Source organism: Diuraphis noxia, unplaced genomic scaffold (genome assembly GCF_037042655.1).
Source record: "Diuraphis noxia isolate RWA-SAM2 unplaced genomic scaffold, SU_Dnox_SAM2 contig0003, whole genome shotgun sequence".
NCBI classification, from domain to species: domain Eukaryota; kingdom Metazoa; phylum Arthropoda; class Insecta; order Hemiptera; family Aphididae; genus Diuraphis; species Diuraphis noxia.
This window is the reverse complement of record NW_028301713.1, coordinates 14,370,068-14,392,161: the sequence shown is the minus strand read 5'-3', so window position 1 is coordinate 14,392,161 and position 22,094 is coordinate 14,370,068. Positions and strand designations below refer to the sequence as shown.

The window sequence follows — 22,094 nt, the reverse complement described above, 5'->3', positions numbered from 1 at the left end:
AATCAGGTACTTAGTAGTTATAATATTATTGAAATAAATTTTCAGCTAGGAAAGCAACGTCTATGATGCTCCAAAAAAAAATGCAAAAGTTATCAACATCCGGGCCCTAATTATAATACATCAATATCTAGTTTTTATGTGTATTAATCAATGATCATCAGTTATCACAATTAGTTTATAACTTAATCTTAATCAGTTAATGATTAAATAGATAGGTACCTAATACCTGGTACATATTACATCAGATTAAGGATAAAACCACTAGATACTTAGAACAGTTAGAACGGAAAATAACTTTTTATGTACAGCTTAGTGCACACGATATTCAATAATAGTAGTGATATGACAAACAAGTAAATAAATAAACTTTTTTCACAAAACGTTCTTGTCTAATAATAATAATAAGTACTCGTAAATTTTTCTATTTTCGTTACTTACACATACGATGGAAGATTTAGTCTCAATACAATTAGATGTACTTACCTTATACTTGTGCCGTATTGATTCTCTCCGCCGAATTCTGCTATGAAATTCACTTACACTATGTAAGAACGCGTTTTCCTTGTCAATTGTCATGCTACCGGGTAGTAATTGACATTTCGCCGACAAAGATTTTCTCGAGTTTTTAGATGTGGGAGCCATACTGATTTTTACTTAACGTCAGCACACGATTTTTAAATTAACGATTTTACGACTTCGGACTTACAGTTATTAGTATAATAAGTACTTATTCTCATCGAACAAAACACCAAGCTAATGAAAATACAAGATGAAAACATATGGACAAATAAAACGCTACAAAATATACTACAGCAAAATTATATGAAAAAACAATCATTTATCCGTTAAAAACATAACTATTAAAAATAACTACCTACTATTTACTAATATATTAATATTAATTATTAATATTTATTTTATTTTGTTATCACATAAGTGATACGTTGCATCCTGCAATAGAATAAAAAACAATGGTACCGGTTAATGTTAACGGTTTTTTTTGAAATTTATAAGCAACCTTGTAAACCCTTGATAACGCCAATCACTTTCAGCATAGAACTTGCATGTTTTGCAGTGTCGCCACAATAGTCTATCTTAAACCATGGCTACCACTTACCTAATATGATAATGCGATAAGAATTGCGGGGGAACGACGACGACGTAGTGCCGTATTTATATTATCATAATTCATAATATTATTATTGCATTTTATGTTTTGCCGGTAGTAAATTAACTATTTAGTATTTACTATTTAATACATAGATTAGAATACCTTATTTAATATTTAATACATCCCAGGATTTCAGATTAAGTAGCGTGTTTTAAACCGTGGTTCATATTGACAATTAGTTTTTTGGTTCGATTTGGCTGTTACTAACGACATTAACTATTGTTATTTGTTGTCTGTTAGTACAAACTTTAGTTTAAAAATATTTGTCATTAATTATTGTGTTTTTTTAATTTCTATCGGCTCGGCAACTCGTCACTCGTATGTCGACATCGTGTTTCGTATTTTCGCCTGTGAATATATAAAATGTAAACACTGAACAGTGAAACTGATTAATGTTTGATTATTTTTCTCTGTTTATTTCGTTTCCACAGCTTAAGTTTGAAGTTACGAACTTTAAAAAGTTTCCTTACCTCATATTCAATCTGTGAATATCTGCTATTAGTTTCAAATTGAATTAAAAAGATTTTTGTAATTGAAATATTTTACTTCAAAATGCGTATTAAACTAAACCTTTTGCAACTAACCCCGGACAGGAATCCTTCAGTTTACTGGCTTCACATAGATAAAACTTGTATTAGATTAATTAAACATTTGAAAGAAAAAGTACGAAAAGTGTTGAGAGAATCTCGTGATATAGAATTATGTTTTGACAATGTACCATTTCTGGATGAAGATGATATCAATGCAATTAATGAAAATGAAGAAATAGGGTTAGTATACTTTTAAAACAATGACCTATACATTCTAAAAACTCTATTTTTTTTTTAGTGTTATTCTGAAAAAAAGAAACATTTATGATGACCCAAAATATATCCAAACTGAATCAAATACTATTGAGCTTGATACGGAGTATGATATGATTCCTGCTAATATCAATGGAGATTTTTCCCCTAGTAAAGTGAATAACCTCAGTAAGAAATTGAATTCAACCAAACAAATAACAAATTCTATTGACATTGAAATGTTATCCAATAATCGTGAAGTGGATGGAGCATCCAATAATGATAATAAAAATACAACTTCATCCGAACTATTAAAAATACCTAAGAAAAGAGTTCGTAAGAGAACACACAAAAAAAGCAAAAAAAATATTGAACATATTGAAAATGTAATTTATTTAATTTTTAATATTATACCTAACTTATTTTTATAATTTTCTTTTAATAAAACAAATAATTTTTCAGGATTATGTAGGTACTTTATCAAAGACTTCTATCACATCCTCAAAGGAAGCTAGTATAATGCACAAACGTTTCAAATTAGATAATGGTGAAAACAATGAACAAGATGTTTGTTCTCCTTCCATGAATTCTGAAGAACCAAATCTTCATGTAACAAGAGAAGTTTTTCACTGTGATTCTTTAGCTTTAAATTCTAAAGAACAAAAAAATACAACCCCACCTAGTATGTTACATTTATTTAAAATTATTTTACTTTAAATTTATTATTACTACATACCATTTAATTTCAGTTTGGAAAAATGAAAAACCATTAAATATTAAATTCAATAAAGTTCCAGTATTTGTACGTGGTCAAACGTGTACACCAAAGACTTCCTCTCAAAATAGTTCTTATATTGAAAATGAAAATAATCAATCTAATGATAGCATTATAAGTGATAATTGTGATATGTTAGTAGTAGATTGGAAGAACATGTCTCAGATTAAAATAACAAATATTACAGAGTTACAAACTTATGATTTATTACAGTTCAAAGCAAGTTTTTTCAATTATATTTAATTAAATAAATATATTTTATTTAAAACTTATCATCTTTTTGTAATATATTACGTTATTACAGATTATGTCCATGAATGAATGTGGTGAACCCCAATTGTCATCAGTTATAACTGCACGTCTAGAACACATTTATAAGTGTACATTACATATCCAAGTACTTTGTAAGTTGATATTCATATTATAATTTGTTAAAATAGTTTATTAATGGTATATAAATATTGTAATCAAATCATAAATTATTATATTATCATTTTGTATTAGCTGGCATAAAAGAATTTCTGTCGATTAATCCAAAATTCAAAATGGATGATGAAGAAGATATTGGAACTCAGCGTGAAGTCGAATTTGATGATCTTTTTGAAATTTATAAACTTGTATAATCTGTATCCTTGTGTTATTTTTATATTATTATTATTAACTTACAAGTGTTCAGTTTTACATGTTTTATATAAATAAACAAATAATCTCTATTTTCTTTTATTATTATTATTATACATATTTTAAGATTCTAATTTAAAGACTAGTACAATGAGGAACTAAAATATTAATTTAAAAAAAAAATTATTCAGGGCATTTTTTAGTGAATAGTAGAAAATATTTAATTTTTTGGAGGAAATTAAGTGTGTATTGTACTACTATACCTAACAATGTTAGTTTTGACATTGTTTTAACACATTGACTGCCATGCAGCAACAAGCGGCCTCAAGAATACTTATCATGGGTATGCCAAAAACATTTTTCAGTGTCATTATATGTTTGTATTTGAATATTATATACTATTGAATTTGAAAAAAAAAATACAAAATACAAAAAAAAATGTTAAAATTATGTTTATTACATTAAAATAATTGCAATTATTCCCACTACGCCACAGCATATTTTCAAGATCATTATTGTAGCGCCACAGAAAAGTTAATAATATAAATCCAAATTAAAATCTCTAAAAATTATCAATACCTGATTATTATTATTAGGACGCCGGCGGCCGCATGGTAGTCAACATGTTAATTAATAACAAATTTAATTTTATGAATTTTTTTTATATAATAACTTAAATAATATTTAAAAAGATTTTTTTTTTATGCATATTACAGTAATTTTTTAATTATTAACTATGAGCTTAATGGCTTAAGAGAACAGTTTTTATCTCATGCAATGTATTGTCTCTGTGCTCTTTTTTGCATAGGCAATATAGGTTTATCATAGACAATTGTGTGTTATGAATATGACTTATGAATAATGAATTAATGACATAAAATTTAACTCTTAAATAATTAACGTTTAATATTAAAATTGAAGTAATTAAGTAATTTGACCTGTGTACAATTAAATTTAAAAAAGGCGGGTAAGTCGTGGATGTCGCTCTGCTGTACAGTAGGATACAAGTGGGTTACTGTAGTCTGTAATGGATGGAATTAAATTTGAATCCAATGATATTATATCATTGTATACGAAAAACGATTCTGAGCGAAGACAGTTTATCTGTCTAGGATATATTATAGATTATTAAAATTCTGCCTAACAAATACATTTTTATCGATATTTATAGAAAAAAAAACTAAAAAGTTGAAAAATTAAAATGTCAGTAAACAGCTCAAAACAAATTTAAATATTTTGAAAATTTTATCAAATATATAAAATGCCTATACAAACATTCAGTGAAAATTTCAAGTATCTGCGGTCATTTGATTTAGACTTTTAGAGTTACACCAAAATAAGAAAATCACTAAATGTGAAATCCAGTGAAAATCCAATGTTGTAAACATTTAAATTTCAAATGCTCATAAAAATTTAATTTGAATTTCAGGTGGACTTTTTATTTGTGATAAAAATTGACAAACCTGTAAAGAATTTTGTATTAAATTTTCAAATCTTAGATTTAAAAAGAAAATGTTTTATGAAATTCTAGTTTAAAATAATTTGTGAATTTTCGTGATTTTTACATAATATGTTGTCAAAACTCAAACTTTGAATGCTTATAAAAAAGAATTGTGTCTATGAATCTCTTTTATTTTTTAACTGCTATTGTAACAATTAACAATATGTTAATAGCCTTGTATTAAATTTTCAAGCTTTTCTGCCTAACAAATAAATTTTTATCAATATTAATTTTAAAAAAGCGGGTAAGTCGTGTATGTCGCTCTGCTGTACACTGTACAGTAGGTTACAAGTGGGTTACTGTAATGGATGGAATTAAATTTGAATCCAATGATATTATATCAGTGTATACAAAAAACGATTCTGAGCGAAGACGGTTTATCTGTCTAGGATATATTATAGATTATTAAAAATTTTCAAATCTTATATTTAAAAAGAAAATTTTTTTATGAATTTCTAGTTTGAAATAATTTGCGAATTTTCGTGATTTTTACATATGTTGTCAAAATTCAAACTTTGAATGCTTGTAAAAAAAAAATTGTGACTACGCATTTCTTTTATTTTTCAATTTTTATTGTACAAATATATTATGAGCCTTTTATTAAATTTTCAAATCTTAGATATAAAAAGATAATTTTTTATGAATTTCTAGCTTAAAATAATTTCTGTATTTTCGTGATTTTTACATAATATGTTGTCAAAACTCAAACTTTGAATGCTTAAAAATAAAATTGTGACTATGTATTCCTTTTATTTTGCAACTGCTATTGTAAAAATTTTTTTAGGAGCCTTGTATTAAATTTTCAAATCTTAGAATTAAAAATAAAAACTTTTATGAATTTCTATCTAAGATAATTTAAACATTGCCGTAATTTTTGAGTATTTAGTCAAAATTTGAACTTTAAATGCTTATAAAAAAAATCGTGCCTACGAATTTTTAATATTTTTTAACTTCTATTGTTACAATGCGTTAGAAGCCTTGTATTAAATTTTCAAGCTTTTCTACCGAACAAATAAATTTTTATCGATATTTATAGAAAAAAAAACTAAAAAAGTTCAAAAATTAAAATGTCAGTAAACAGCTCAAAACAAATCTGAATATTTTGAAAATTTTACCAAATATATAAAACGCCTATATAAACATTCAGTCAAAATTTCAAGTATCTGCGGTAATTTGTTTTAGAGTTTTAGAGTTACACCAAAATAAGGAAATCGATAAAAGTGAAAATCCAATGTTGTAAAAATTTAAACTTCAAATGCTCATAAAAATTTAATTTGAATTTCCGGTGAAATTTTTATTTGTGATAAAGATTGAAAAACTTGTAAGGAATCTTGTATTAAATTTTTAAATTTTAGATTTAAAAAGAAAATTTTTTATGAATTTCTAGCTTAAAATAATTTGTGAATTTTCGTGATTTTTACGTATTTTGTCAAAATTCAAACTTTGAATGCTTATAAAAAAAAATTGTGACTATAAATTTCTTTTATTTTTCAACTGCTATTGTAACAATATGTTAAGAGCCTTGTATTAAATTTTCAAGCTTTTCTGCCTAACAAATAAATTTTTATCGATATTAATTTAAAAAAAACTAATAATGATCGAAAATTTGAAATGCCTATGAATAGTTCAACTTAAGTCGAAATTTTTTGAAAATTGCATGGTGGATAGAATATACGTATATAAACATTAGGTGAAAATTTCATGTATCTATGGTCATTTGTTTTAAAGTTACATCAAAAACCAAAATCGATTTTGTCGAAAAATGAGTGTGCGTAAAATTTCCCGTTTTTCCCTTAATTTTTAGTTTGTTTTTCTCAATTATTTAGAAAAGTATTAAGAATTTTTTACTTTTGACTCCTCAAAGTACCAACTAGATTCACTTTCTGATCGAACGAGGTACCGAAGTCAAAAATCGAAGCATTTTTACTGCCCCAAAACGTGATGACAGACACAAAAAAAAAAAACACATATCATGGTAAAATCAATACATTCATTGTTCCGCTCAGAATCTAAAATATGAATGTATGTAGAAATTAATTAATGATTTTAAAATGCTCATGGGTTGAGCTGTAATAGTTTTATACTCGAAGCTAATACAAAAAAAGAAATGTTAATAACTCAATTTGAAATTAAAGTATAAAGAAAACTAAAACTGATACTTTTTGATTATCATGACTTCTAACAATGGTTAAAAGTTAAAATATAATATAGTATTGATTTAAATATAAAAATTTGATATAATTGATAAAGTTATTAAATTATTGACCATCTATTCTGATTGTTAATCTGGTTTTAAGACAGAAGAATTAGAAAAGATCTTTTGTAGATCCAACAACAGATACTCACACACAGAATATCAAATGTTAGTGAGGATTAGCTAAATGGTAAAACAAAAAATAAAAGGTAATAGGTATCTATTGTAGTTAGTATCTCTTTAGCTATTTGGTTGAATTTATGTGGTATGGTATCATACTCTTTAAGCAAATGATTCATTCATCAAAATTTTACCCAATCATACAATTTTTCAAATATTTTTTCTTATTTTAGTTAATAATAGAAATGTCTAAAGTTATTTTTTTTATCTATTTTTTATACTGGGTATCCCAAGAGGATTTACCCATTGCAATATTTCCTGAGATAATAAATATATCATAAATCTGTTTTTTTATTAAGCTCACATAGACAAAGGTAATTAGTATTTTATTTTTTAATTTGGGCGAGGTGGGCATTTACCCCCCCCCCCCCGTTTGGTTACAACAGAATTCCTAATTTTGGACCAGATGTTTATGAATAATACATATAACTATTAAAAAATCCCCATATGAAATATTTATAAATACTTTATGATTTTTCAATCTTCAATAAGTTGACTGGATATGTTATTCAGAAAAACATTGACAATGCTATTTTTAGTTTCTTAAATTATAATTTTTCCAAATTTTTTTTTGTTTCTTGAAATAGATATATTTGAGTGCGGGCGCCACCTCTCTTTCTCATTTTTTTTTTTTCATTACCTTATGTATGTGCACACAATTTTGTGTTCAAGATTATACTGAAAACATTAAGAAGACTACACAACCATTTGTTGTCTCATCCGTCTTACAAGTGCATAACATAAAAAAATTGCGCTCAGCAGATCACGCTTAGCTCCGTTAGTTTAAAAACTAGGGTTAATTAACCTATTACAAAACTTAAGGGTAGGAACATTATGTTGTGTGTTGTGTGTTTTTATGTGGATTTTTTACGATAGTTCAATTTTGTAGCAAGTTATGCGTATATAAAAAAGCGTAAATTAAAAAAAAATGCTCATCACTCACTGAAAAACTAAGTTACCGTAAAAAACCCTCATACACACACAGATAATGTTCTTACCGTTAAGTTTTGTAATAGGTTAATTTACTCTAATTTTTAAACTAACGGAATTAGACGTGATCTGCTAAGCGTACATTTTCCATTTCCATATTACTCACATCAGCACTAGTAACTTGTAAGACGGACACAACAAGATATCCGCGTGCCTAATATTTTCACCACATTAGGTCCACATCATTGATAATAATATTATTATTATTGTGATAACCACTTGGTGCAGTGCGGCACCACACCACGTCCTGTCGGCTGCCGCACGACGTTGAATAATGTATTTGATTTTGAGATAATATGATAACAATAACAAATAATAATAATTTACACCATTTGATTTATTGTGTTTTTACGAACGTTCGGCACAACTGGGCACATAATAATGAACCCATATTGTCAATTATTGTCATAGGCATGGCTTAAATACATAGTTTTACGTCTATGAAGTATGATTAATATTACACTCATCGCAAACAATGCAACTACGAATTACAAATTACGATAATGATAATTTAGTATGTTAATGTAGGTACCTCGTATTATATTATATCATACGATGATATTATATTATGACGGGATGCTAGTCTTATAATAATAATAATAATAATAATAATCAATGATTTATTATTATTCAGAACTCGCGTATCATTGACCACTTCCTTTACACATTTCTTGCCGGAAATCGAAAGATGACACAACTATGCGGTCATCACTGACGACTACTGCTACGCCATGTACTAATCGCTATTTCTATACCTCCACCGTAATAATAATAATTAATGCGTTTATTATAAAATGCGATTGTGTCTGTTGCAGTATTTGGTCACAGGAAGTGTCGGGGAAATACTGATTTCGTCGATTTCGAACAATCTGCTGCCACAGAAACCGTCGTAGCATTGCTAGCATTACACGTCCATCATGTCGAAAGATAGAGTACTGATTTTGGGAGGTACCTAATTTACATTTTATTTTTATTTAAAGTGTTTTGTTAAATTCGTTTTTTACATGGTTCCAGGTTGTGGTTTTATTGGTCGTCACCTGGTCAAGTATTTGGTAGACAACGATCTAGCGTCTGCCGTGAGAGTTGTCGACAAAGTGCCACCCCAAATTGCTTGGCTCAACGACGACCACAAGGCAGCGTTCGAATCTCCCATAGTAGAATTTCACAGTGCCAATTTGATAAATCAAAGTAACCTTGTCATTTTTTATAGATATTTACCATTATCAAAAAAAGAATACTGAACAGTAATTGATACATTTTTGAAATTCATTTCTGTAGGTTCTTGCGAGAATGTTTTTGAAGGTTCCTTTGATTATGCTATCAATTGTGCCGGAGAGACTCGTGTTGATTTACCAGACACCATCTATGAAGAGGGAGTCTATAAACTCAGCATGAACTGTGCTCGTGCTGCTGCCAAATTTGGTATAAAACGTTATGTCGAAGTGTCATCGGGACAGTTTACTGCCAACCACAAAGGACCAATCAAAGAAGATGATAAAGTAATACCCCTGACATCCATTGCAAAGTACAAATATGAAGTAGAAAAACAAATAAAAACTATTACAAATTTAAATTATACGATTGTCCGACCAGCTATTGTGTATGGCATAGGTGACAGAATTGGGCTCAGTATGTCTACGCCAATAGGATATTAAGTATATGTTGTTAATTAAATTTGTATTTTAGCTCCAACTATTGTGATTGGTTCTTTGTATCGAGGACTGGAGGAGCCTATTCGAATTCTCTGGAAAGGTAGTACGTCTTGTAACACAATACACGTTGAAGACATTTGTAGAGCTGTATGGTATTTGTTAAAATCACCAGAAGCTGCAGGAGAAACTTACAATTTAGTGGACAGTGGTCAGACCACACAAGATGTGATAGCTGAAATTGTGTCATCATTGTTTGGAGTTAAACACGAGTTTCTAGGCTCTGTTCTTTCATCTTTATGTAAAGTATGTTAGCTATTATTATTTCCATTTCAAAATACCATGATATTATTGTTGTTTTATTACTGATTAACAATAAAAAATGTAGTTTTTTATTTAATTGTATATATCCTTGGTAACATAGGCCATTGGGCTTAAAGCAAAATAAATAATTACATATTTGTGTACTTACTTAATGTTTTGTTTTAGAACGATCTTGATACTATTGCATCCGAAGCTAATGACAAACATTCTATACCTTGGGCCGAAGCATGTTCAAAGTCTAATGTCCATAACACTCCTTTGTCTCCGTTTATTCACAAAGATCACTTGAACGGTTATCGTATTCAAATGAATGGCAGTAAATTTATGAATAATTCTAGTTTCACATTGAAACATCCAACGATCACGGTTGAACTACTGAAACAGGTTGCTATAAATTAGTGTTCAGAATATGCTTAATAAGAATGTTAATTACTGACATAATTTGTTTGCAGGTTGTCGATGACTACATTGATATGAATCTTTTTCCTAAATCATTGCTAGATTAAAAGTGTTGAAAGTTACCATTTCATTAAGCACAACTTATTGTAAACTTAATTTTGATATTTTCTGTGATATGTTATTAGTTTTAATTATTACCATTTACCATTATTTTATATTTATTTACACTGATATATTCAAATTTATAAAAAAATTATTAATGTCCATCATTTATGATAAATGACGACAATGATGATGATGAGCTTTATTATATAATTTAGTTGCTCATAATTATTAATATTTTTTAGGTATGAGATTTTTGTTTTCAATTATATTCATACATATTTTATGCTGTGTTAAGTGGGCCAAAGATTAAAAATAAATAAATAGAATACACAAATACATCTGTGTTGATATTATGAATCATATGTCAATCGACAGAAATGCATTATTTTCAACATGTAAAAATTTTAATTCAGAACACGATTCCAAAAAAATTTCCCTAATCTAGTTTTATTTATTATTGTCTAAAACTAATGTTCAAACACTTTAAACCTGAAGCCTCTTTTCTATCACACTACTTCATACATAGCCAATATTTTCTGTTTTTAACCATAAAAATTCTGATATTAAATTAAGGTAAAGGCACTGACTAGATTAATTTCATAGTCAAAACATTCAAGTTGCAAATGTATATGACACAGCAAATGCAGATAAAGAAATTCTAAATCGAGGCTATCTCTCAATCAAGAAAACTGAGTACTAAGTAGCAACTGTTCAGTTAATATTATTATTACACGGCACAGTAACTAGTAGACTTATTTTTTAATACTATGATAATCTCACTCCAAAAATAGTACTAACATTCACCTTAATTATTTTAATTCCTTCCCGCCAACAACTTAATTTTAAAATGAAATATATGTTGTGCTTATGTTTCATAAAGATAATATTCCTCATACAATTTTTTAATTAATTAATAAAATCAATTTAAACATTGATTTGAATACCATGCACACAAAACATAAAACTGAATCTTTACTATCAATAACAATGCAATATTATAATTTCCCACAATTGCGTAAAAACCCTAAAAATAAATATTAACATTGTTTACATGAGTACTTGAATACTGCTATATTTTCAATGAATCTAAAACAAATATGTTTTACATGTATTATAATTTTTATTTTATTTAAGATTTTAATTTTCTAATATAGGTTTCACAATCACAATATGAAAACTAGATAACAAATATTAGAAATATATTATAATTTGATGTTTATGTTCAAAAAATCTATTCATAAGTTCAAATATCAAAGAATAATAATAAAAAAAATTCAATAATAGAACTACCATTGTACTACATTAAAATTTGATAAAGAACAAATATTGTGCTACGCCAGTATGCATTGTCTCAGCCTTTAACAAACATACTTAGTAAATTTGGATTCAGCAGAATCAATTTTGTTATGTTAATATAAGTTATAAGATTTGCCAATTATCAAACTTGAAGAGGAAAATAGATTTACATAACGTTTGCAGTATTAAATGCTAACATAAAATTATCTTACTCTTTAACAGTTATTATTTTTTATTGAATAATTCATTGATATTAGGAATAAAAATTGTTTAATGTAGTAGAAGACAACTTGAATGAAAAAACTAATGAAAAATTTTCAGATAAAACACCATTTTATTAACATAATGTTGCCATATAAACGCAATACAAAAGAGCATAATATAATAAAAATGGATTTATCGTTTTCTGTGAAGTTGCAAGGTGTTCTTGCGTTTCCAACATGCTCTCCTTGATCCACCGGTTGTCTGTGAGAAACCATGACCTTTTCCAAGACCACGGGACTTGCGACCAGCAGATGTCTTTCCACGCAATTCTCTGTGCTTATGCACTGCATTGCAGATCCAATTGATCTTGGCATCTCTACGGATTGCCTAAAACGAAAGGAAAATAGTTGTTTTCAATTAATAAGAATAAAATAATTGCTTATAAAATTAATAAACAACTCACGGGGTGTGCGGTATCAACAGTGATAACTTCGTAGAATTTGAAAGTCGAATCTTGTCCTACCCAGTAAGAGTTAAGGACACGTAGACCTCCACAACGACGTCCAACTCTTTCCTATGTTACAGAATAAAAATAATTTAATATCAAATTACCATTAACTGACAACCAATAAGATAAAGTCATAATAGTTTATCAGAAAACAAAATAAAGAAGTAATTTCCCTTTTGTTAATTATTATTATTAAAAAGTACAATTCAGATAGCCAAGGGAACAAAATGTATTTTTGTCTACATTGAAATTATTCAGCGACTATAACAACAAAACACAATTTATCATCATCATTGCAATTTCATATTTTTGTATTCTATATTAAGATTGATATTAGACAGCCTTTTTTTGATAGGACAATTTTTAAAGTTTAAAGTAAACCTTCTTTTAAACTCTATATTTCAGGAGAGAGCTAGACAGAAACCACTTATTTATGGGCTTCATCTTACCTACAGAATAACTTATATGAATGCTAAATATTATAATTTTTAATATTTTTATTGATTGAAATAATACGCCATATGTCACTTTTTAAGATTTGACATTTTTAGATGGCATATATTAGTTTAACATAACTGACAACTGATATCGGTGCATCAACAATGGGATGACTATTGAGGTTATGATTCACACTTTTCGAATAACATTTACAAAAATTATTGTTATAATTAAAACTAAATTTCAGATAGCCAAGGAAACTAGAATGTATTTCTGTCCACATTATTATTATTTCAGTGATTTACTAACAAAACACAAAGTATCATCATAATTTTCTATTTATCATAAATCCAATACATTTAACATAAAGTGTTAAACAAAAATAAAATTATAGTATCTAAATTTCAGATAGCCAAGGGAACTAATTATGTATTTTTGTCCACATAATTATTCAGTAGTTATTAACAAAACGCAAGTATCATCATAAATCAAACACAATTTTTATGTTAAGCTAAACAAATATTTAAGCATAATTTATTTCTCAATTTCAGATAGCCAAGGGAACAAAGTATGTATTTTTGTCCACATAATTATTCAGAGGTTATTATCAAAACACAAAGTATCATCATAAATCGAATAAATCGAATGAATTTTGTATTTTAAGTTCAAGAAATATTTAAATATTAGTTCTACATTTCAGATAGCCAAGGGAACAAGTATGTATTTTTGTCCACATTATTACTGTTTCAGCGATTAATTCACAAAACACAAGTTATCATCACGATAATCACCATATTATTTGCATTTAATGCCATTACATTAAAAAAAATAACTATGGAACACCCAGACATTTTTATTTAATTTTATTCTTGTGTAAAAAAATAGAGGGTGTATAAGAATTATAATGTGAATCCTCAGACATCCAAGGAAGATAAATCCTTCACAGAATGTCATCAGCATTTATACTCATTTATCATCAGTGGATTAAAAAATGCTAATGATTCAAAACTTTTTTTTTTATGATCATTATTTTAAAGTGTTGTCCAATATGAATAATTTTATAAATTAAATATTTAGAACAATTATTTAATATTAAGTTTTCAGACATCCAAGGAAGATTAACCCTTCACATTTAAATCAGTAGTTATTAACACATATTTGTCATCATTAAACTTTTATAGTAATAAATATAAATTTGAAATGATAAGTTATCTCTAATACATAATTAAAATATTTTAATTCAACTAACATTGTGAACCTTATAAATTATAGTTTATCAACTTATCAGATGGATATTAAACTTATCCTCATCTAATGAAATAAGGAGTGGTGCATGGTACATAATCATCACATAAGTTATAATTTTAACTTGTTTTCATCAAATTGTGATCAGACTTAAACTGCTATCAGATATATGAAAATTATCCTCATCTAATGAAATAAGGAGTGGTGCATGGTACATAATCATCATAAAGTATAATTAAAAAAAAATTGTTTAAGATTTAAACTGCTTTCAGATACATGAAAATTATCCTCATCTAATGAAATAAGGAGTGGTGCATGGTACATAATCATCATAAAGTATAATTTAAAAAAATTGTTTAAGACTTAAACTGCTATCAGATATATGAAGATTATCCTCATCTAATGAAATAAGGAGTGGTGCATGGTACATAATCATCACATAAGCTATGATTGTATAGTGTTTTCATCAAATTATGCTCAGACTTAAACTGCTATCAGATATATGAATATTATCCTCATCTAATGAAATAAGGAGTGGTGCATGGTACATAATCATCATAAAGTATAATTTAAAAAAAATTGTTTAAGATTTAAACTGATATCAGATATATGAAAACTATCCTCATCTAATGAAATAAGGAGTGGTGCATGGTACATAATCATCACATAAGTAATTTAAATTTATAATACATACATAGTACTTATGCTCGGGTTGCATGAAAAATTAATAAATTTGATTGTGCAATACAATTTAATGAACCAATTATAGGCCACTAAATTATGTTTTATGACAATCCATTTTAACCGATATTAATTTAATAAGTGTTTAGTGAAGTTCATGCAACCTAGCATTAATCTATCAGACATCCAAGGAAGTTTAACCCGTCATAGACTATCAGCAGTTAGATGTGTAAATTTTGTCATCATTAGATTTTAAGTAAATTATAAAAATAGGTTAATGAAATAAGCTATCAGAATTAAGATAATAATATCCTCATTTATTAAATTAGGAGTGGTGCATGGTACATAATACATCATATAGCTTAGTAATTAACCAAATTTGAGGTGGGTATACTAAATTAGTTCACACATTCAATACAGAATTTAATTTAAACTGCTTTTCCATAGGATCATAATTATTATAACGAAATTAGAATGTTAATTTAAAAAAAAAAATTAAAAAATAATGATTCAAATTAGAAATTTTAAGATCTATAATATATGTTGAATATTACATTACATGATAAATTATAAATGTGCAGATAATAATATAAAATTATATCAGCCAACATTTTTAAGTACATCTAACAACCTTAAATTTTAACATGAACATTTTTTTTTAAATATATGGAATAAGAATGATAATCAAAATAATGCAAACTTTAGGAAAATATAAATTTTGTTAACATTTGTAATGATATGCTCACACATCATGATTGTATGTTGTTTAAATATTCAATAAAATAAATAACAGTCAAGTTGTCGCACGCAGATAACAGTTAAAATCCAACAAAAAAAACACCATTGTCCACTGATGAAAGGAACGATTTGTATTATTTAATCATATGGGAACTTATACGTAGTTGTGACTATCTGGCACAACACGTGTGAGCTATTTCGTGTGCCACCAGAGCAGGGGATGATCCAATGAGGATCTCTGTTACCAAAGACAATGCTAAGTCTTTGGAAACGCAGAGGCCTTTGGTGGAGCCACCTACAACCCTGGCTGGCTGGACCACGTCGTCTCCTTCCATTAGTGCATGAGCACCACCCAAAACTAAAACAACTTCAAGTATGCAGGAGCACCTAAAAACTTTTTAACACCAGACATTGCGAGCGACAGCTGGACCGTTTCTTTTTTAAAATCGAAATTTAACAGTGTTGTTTTTCTTTAATCTGAGTGTTTAATAAAAAACCTTTATTTATTTTATTACGTCAACTGCATATCAAAGACAGCTGCGAATAAGATAAGGTGCATGCGCATCAATATTCATATATTTATATAATTTCATATATTATATTGTATTTATTAGATTTTTATAATTTAATAATTAATATTTTATTACTACGGTGTACTTGATCGTTCTCAAATCACAACCTCGAGAACCCTCCGAAGATCAGGAGGAAGGTAATAGCGCAATTTTAATATTTATATCTAGTAATATATAACTATTGGCAGGAGCCTTAGTTATATAATAGCTGTTTTAACTTAAATATATTAATTATATTATTATTTATTTTAGAATTTTATTCATATTATTTTAAATTCTTTTCTTTTATTTTTGCGTTATTACACATTTATAAATTAAAATCTGTAGAAATGTTATACAAAACATAGATGGTTATAAGTTCTACAATCTTATATTAGGGTCAGTTGGTCAGCCATATACTTGCATTTGTCTTATACTCCATTACTTAATAGGTAAATAATTTTTTTATTTAACTAACACCAATAAGGAACATCATAAGAGGAAATTGTAGCTATCCACATGGAAAGAGAGATGGTGGTTTTCTTAACAGTTAAACCTAAGATAATCATAAGCCATCAGTGACCAAAAACATGGCCCCCACTAAATATAGAGCAAATTATCATTTTAAAAAGACAGATTGTCAACACATAAATCTATTAAAAGTGTACAAAGCATATTTAGAAATATAAGTCAAATTTACCTCAGCAATTGATTGCAGACAGCGTTTAGGTTTCAATTCATTAACTCCATGGCTTTTGGGCTTACCATAAGTAGCACCTTTGGGTACTGGACGTTTGCGACCACCACGCCTGATACGCACTCTGAATATGGAGAATCCTGTTCACATAAATAATATTGTGTGGTATTAGAAAACATTTGATATCCTTAGAGCTTAAGGTTTATAAAAAAAAAAAACATTACCTTGTTTAGCTTTGTATCCCAACCGTCTAGCTTTGTCGGGTCTGGTTGGACGTGGCGCACGGTGTACGCGAGTCATCTGTCTATACTGCCAAACGCGAATACGCAACAAATAACGTAAAACATCGCTTTGCTTCTTCCGGTACACTTCTTGCACGTACTTATAACCACCCATCTTAGGAGACCGACCTATACCTGTAAATGAATAACATAAATATTAAGTACATAACCTCAAAAAATATTCGATCATGTTTTGGAAGGAACAACTATCATTCGATTCAAAAAACTATACAAACGAAAATAAAAAACTACAGAAAAACTCAAACGAACAGTTCTAAAAGAAGAATTAAATTTAATGTTCTTTAATGAGGTTTTGAAAACCACACGGCGTAAAAATGTATAATTCAAATTATTAATTTTAGAATCTATTCAGACGGTAGATAAATCATTATTATTAAAACGTGCAACAATTTAAAAATTAATATTTAGAAATAAGCTCTAAGAATTAAAAAAAAATATTACTTACCTAAATTGAGTAACAAAAACGTGTGCCGAAAATTAGTAGAAAAGGAACAGGATTTGTCCCGTTCCACAACAACACGAAATACTAATGAATATTGAAGTGTGGACACAGCAATGTTGCCAAAGTTGCGAAGTAAAAACAATATTTGTGGTTATGAAATATTAAATAATGAAAGAAAATTTAAATAACCATAAAAATTTCCTAAATTTGATTCATTATTTTCTAATAAATATATTAATTCCAAAATAATAAATTTAATATTGCTTGAAAATCTTAAAATATTGAGATTATTTTAACACACATTGTGTTTAAAAAAATGACAACATTGCATTAGAAATATTTTGTTAGGTTATGTGCATACTTTTTGATAATGATAAATCAACAAATACATTATACATTTCCATTATCATTAAAGGAATAACAGTAAGATTAAAGAACAAAATTATTATTTAAAACATAATAATTATAATAAGTATTTAAGTGTGAAGCACAAACATTACTGGTTAGTATTAAGTTTCAACTATTACTTTTTACTTCTTGCTACGTATATTAAATAAAATTAATTTTGAATAATAGCAATCATGGCAATGTTATCTTTGTGTGGGTTGTCTGATGATACTTTATTCAAAAGCAAATGCGAAGTTGAAGAAAATGAAGCATTCGAAACTTTTCGGAGTGACAATACCGTAAACCAAATGAATTTGTACTCACTTCCTGGAAATGTAAGTAACAATCATTGTTATTTGGACATAGATTAAAATTGACTATAAATGGAAGATTTATTAAGACTTAAGATTGTATGTTAATTACCTATTACTTCTTAATAGACTGCGTTTGTGCTTCAATAATATTTCTTAAAGCTTTAAATAAACTGAGGCAACTACACATATCTAATATGTATATAAAATTCATATTTAAGTTTTTTTCTATTTTTACTTAAAATGTAGGTATGTAATGTTTTTCCAAATATAAAATTTGAATTTTATACAAGTAAGAACTGATTTTAGTTCATATTATACGAAAAGATAATCCAACATTAAACATAACAATTAAAAATCTATAAATAGTATTTAAGAATCATTTTATATGTATTACATGACATTTAAACCTATTTTATAGTTTTGAATGATATAAATTACCAAAATCTACTTTATAATGCATGATCCTTTTAAATTGATAGCTATTCTCTTGATTTATATTTTTAACTTGCGCTACAAATATACTAAACAAATTTTGTAATTTCGTTTTTAAATATATATTTATGTTGGCTAATAAATATATTTATGATTATAACCCCCAAATTTGTTTATAGTAATCTCAGCTAATTGAATTCCCGAAAAAGGCTATTATCTTTTAAAACTATCTAAGTATTTTTTATTTATTTATTAATTTAATTGTGTCAATACACAAGGTATTTTTACAATGTTAGGTACTATATACCAAGTATTTTAAATTATAATATTTTAATAAACAGAAAATTATTATTCCCGATTTGATAATTTATAAATATTATACATAATAATTGCTCGTATCCTAAGTATACAACTATATAAGTATATGCCTAACTGTTAAATATAAATTATAATCATGATTGGGTTTATGAAATATAAATATTTCCTTTAATTTCTAGCCTGTTGAAAACATGCGTATGATTACTGCACGTGATACAATGGGTCGTCCAATTGAGTTAAACTTTCACCATGGTACTACAACATTGGGATTTTTATACCAAGGAGGCATAGTGTTAGCAGTTGATTCTCGTGCTACTGGAGGACAGTACATTGGTTCTCAATGTATGAAGAAAATCGTTGAAATCAATGATTTTATGTTGGGTACATTAGCTGGTGGTGCAGCTGATTGTGTCTACTGGGATCGTGTTCTCTCAAAACAATGCAGATTACATGAGTTAAGAAACAAAGAACGTATTAGTATTACAGCTGCTTCCAAAATTATGTCAAACATGATTTATTACTATAAAGGATATGGATTATCTATTGGAATGATGTTAGCTGGATATGATAAAAATGTAATTATCTTTAGAATTCACAAACTTTTAAAACTAATTTTTTAAAAAAAACATGTTTTAGGGCCCATCTTTATTTTACATTGACAATGATGGTTCCAGAACACCAGGTAAAGTGTTTTCAGTAGGTTCCGGATCAATATATGCGTTTGGTGTTCTTGACTCTGGCTATAAATGGGATTTAACTGACGAAGAAGCTCAAAAGCTTGGTCAAAGAGCTATCTTCCATGCTACTCATCGAGATGCTTACAGTGGTGGGATTGTCCGAGGTAATAAATTCAAATTTAGATTGTATTTATATTTCATATAATTTGATTTTCTAAATATTTTATTGAAAAATATATTCTAGTGTATCACATCACTAAAGATGGATGGAAACATATAAAGAATGAAGATTGTGATGAAATATATGATAGAGTAAAGAATGAAGCTAAATAATTAAATATTCAAGTTCTAAATGTTTTAATTATAAGTACATAATTTTTGTATGGTTTATACATTCAAGTGTTAAAAAAATTGCTTTACAAGTGTTCTAAATTTTCAAAAATAAATTATCAATAAAAAATTTGTCTTACAACAAACATCAACTGTATCATTATAATATATAATATTTGGTGTGATTAATTGAATTACTCTATGTCAGTTTAATTATTCCTTAAGAGGACGCTACACCCGCATGTGTTGTCTCCGTCTTACAAGTGCGTAACATTGCAAAAACTGTTTCGCGCGGGAAAGAACCGAGAAGGCTACAGTTATAACTAAGAAACAAAATTTTCACCACATAATAAGGAGAACATTTACTGTGCAACGTTGTTTTCAATTTTTCGATATCACAAATAGAAAAAAAGTTCTTATTGTTTCAAAATTCATTATTTTTGCGTTTTTCAAAATCGAATAACTTTTTTTTCAGTTCTAATATCAAAAAAATAAAAACAACGTTGCACAGTTGAAATTCCCTTTTATCTGTTGTGAGAATTTCGTTTCTTAGTTATGACTGTAGCCTTCTCGGTTCTTTCCCGCGCGAAACAGTTTTTGCAATGTTACTTACTTGTAAGACGGAGACAACACATGCAGGTGTAGCGTCCTCTTAATTTAAAAATACATATTATCCAATTATGGTATATTGGGAGTATTGACTTACAAAACCTGGTAACTGGTTAGTCTATGTGTAATATATATGTTATTTTAAAAATCATCAAAATGGTTTATATTTCATTTTTATTTTGTCAATTTAATAGTTTTAATTATTGTAAATTTGTATTCTTGGATCTAATTTTTGTAAATTAAAATTTTCCGTGAGAAATAGCGATAGTAAAGAATTGGACAAAAATTATTAAGTGTAAACATTGTAAACATCTAAACACACCCCTGAATCTTATGCAATATGATTTTATAATAATTTGTTTAAACAAACAACATGTTATTGTTTCAAACGTAATTTGCTAAATGCTAATTTAAAAACTAAATTTCCAACCTAAATAAAATTTATACCAATAGATTCCTTGAGGGTGTTTATTGTTGAGGTACTTATTTGTTGTTGTGTATAAGTTATCACCATACTAACGATGACTCATACCATTTTATTTTTATACTATATTTCAATTTCAAGTATTGTAAAAAATATACACTGTTTAAAACCATATTATACTATATATATATATATATATAATAACTATGGTTTGGAAATTATAGGAGTTGCATATTGTTCTGTATACTGTTGAGTTATAGTAGACCAAGCTACACAATGTTGAGTTTAAAAATTGAAAATTAAAAATGCAAATTTTGGTATTTTAGAGTATAAGTGCATATTTTGTCAATTTTTCATTGGTTTTCGCGTAAATGTTTGCATATTTAATATTTTCTACAAAAATTAATTTTTTTTCATTCTTAACCAATTTATTTAAAATAATGTTGCATTTTTTCAGTTCAATAAAATCTTAAACGCCAACCGGTAATGACCATATTTTTCATTTATTTTTTATATAATATAAGAGTATATATGACAAGTCCATACTTTCTTTTCATTCCGATCCTTATGTAGCAATACAAAATCTTCAATCCCATCTCACCCTCATGGAAGACTGGTACACTAAATGGAGAGTTAAAATTAATCTCTCCAAGTATAGGCATACAACGTTCATCCTTAGACTTGCTCCATGCGATGAGGTTTTAATTTATGGCACCCAAATCCCTAGTGCTCTAAGTACTAAATACCTTGGTGTAACCCTCGATAAGAGGCTGACCTGGGTCCACCATATCAAAGCAAAAAGTTAAAAGA

The 22,094-nt window shown here is 27.5% G+C and overlaps 5 protein-coding genes across 9 annotated transcripts in view; 3 read left to right on the top strand and 2 right to left on the bottom strand.

The window, feature by feature from the left end:
- The window catches only part of LOC107172906 (rhotekin-like), a 35,401-nt gene extending 34,534 nt beyond the window's left edge, over positions 1–867 (bottom strand). The window contains exon 1 of one of the 2 annotated variants that reach the window (XM_015523213.2): positions 484–867. In XM_015523213.2, coding sequence (XP_015378699.1) covers positions 484–642 — 159 coding nt within the window. In that variant the 5' untranslated portion in view covers positions 643–867. The remainder of the gene's footprint in view (positions 1–483) is intronic. The other variant, XM_015523212.2, reaches the window with a different exon arrangement.
- A 328-nt stretch (positions 868–1,195) lies between these two features.
- LOC107172877 (uncharacterized) lies at positions 1,196–3,441 on the top strand. Of its 2 annotated transcripts, XM_089224106.1 has the most exons (7): positions 1,196–1,941; positions 2,000–2,142; positions 2,215–2,339; positions 2,416–2,635; positions 2,703–2,947; positions 3,033–3,132; positions 3,233–3,441. In XM_089224106.1, exons 1-7 carry the CDS (start codon positions 1,724–1,726, stop codon positions 3,349–3,351), a joined length of 1,170 nt encoding a protein of 389 aa, XP_089080232.1. In that variant the 5' UTR covers positions 1,196–1,723; the 3' UTR covers positions 3,352–3,441. The 2 variants fall into 2 exon arrangements, with proteins under 2 accessions (XP_089080232.1, XP_089080231.1); XM_089224105.1 differs by having other exon boundaries at positions 2,000–2,339.
- Positions 3,442–8,566: 5,125 nt separating this feature from the next.
- LOC107172856 (uncharacterized) lies at positions 8,567–11,027 on the top strand. Of its 3 annotated transcripts, none has more exons than XM_089224109.1 (8): positions 8,567–8,728; positions 8,849–8,947; positions 9,030–9,162; positions 9,229–9,402; positions 9,493–9,843; positions 9,901–10,169; positions 10,353–10,571; positions 10,640–11,027. In XM_089224109.1, exons 3-8 carry the CDS (start codon positions 9,132–9,134, stop codon positions 10,691–10,693), a joined length of 1,098 nt encoding a protein of 365 aa, XP_089080235.1. In that variant the 5' UTR covers positions 8,567–8,728; positions 8,849–8,947; positions 9,030–9,131; the 3' UTR covers positions 10,694–11,027. The 3 variants fall into 3 exon arrangements, with proteins under 3 accessions (XP_089080235.1, XP_089080234.1, XP_089080233.1); XM_089224108.1 differs by having other exon boundaries at positions 8,567–8,738; XM_089224107.1 differs by lacking the exon at positions 8,567–8,728 and having other exon boundaries at positions 8,761–8,947.
- A 1,274-nt stretch (positions 11,028–12,301) lies between these two features.
- RpL15 (ribosomal protein L15) lies at positions 12,302–17,954 on the bottom strand. Its single transcript, XM_015523229.2, has 5 exons — positions 17,797–17,954; positions 17,274–17,465; positions 17,053–17,189; positions 12,655–12,765; positions 12,302–12,578 (listed from the first exon to the last, which is right to left on the bottom strand). The coding sequence occupies exons 2-5, from the start codon at positions 17,443–17,445 to the stop codon at positions 12,384–12,386; spliced, it is 615 nt and encodes a 204-aa protein (XP_015378715.1). The 5' UTR covers positions 17,446–17,465; positions 17,797–17,954; the 3' UTR covers positions 12,302–12,383.
- A 197-nt stretch (positions 17,955–18,151) lies between these two features.
- Prosbeta5 (Proteasome beta5 subunit) lies at positions 18,152–20,397 on the top strand. The gene is made up of 5 exons (XM_089224110.1): positions 18,152–18,295; positions 18,370–18,515; positions 19,424–19,819; positions 19,881–20,085; positions 20,166–20,397. The coding sequence occupies exons 2-5, from the start codon at positions 18,375–18,377 to the stop codon at positions 20,252–20,254; spliced, it is 831 nt and encodes a 276-aa protein (XP_089080236.1). The 5' UTR covers positions 18,152–18,295; positions 18,370–18,374; the 3' UTR covers positions 20,255–20,397.
- The last annotated feature ends 1,697 nt before the right edge of the window (positions 20,398–22,094 follow it).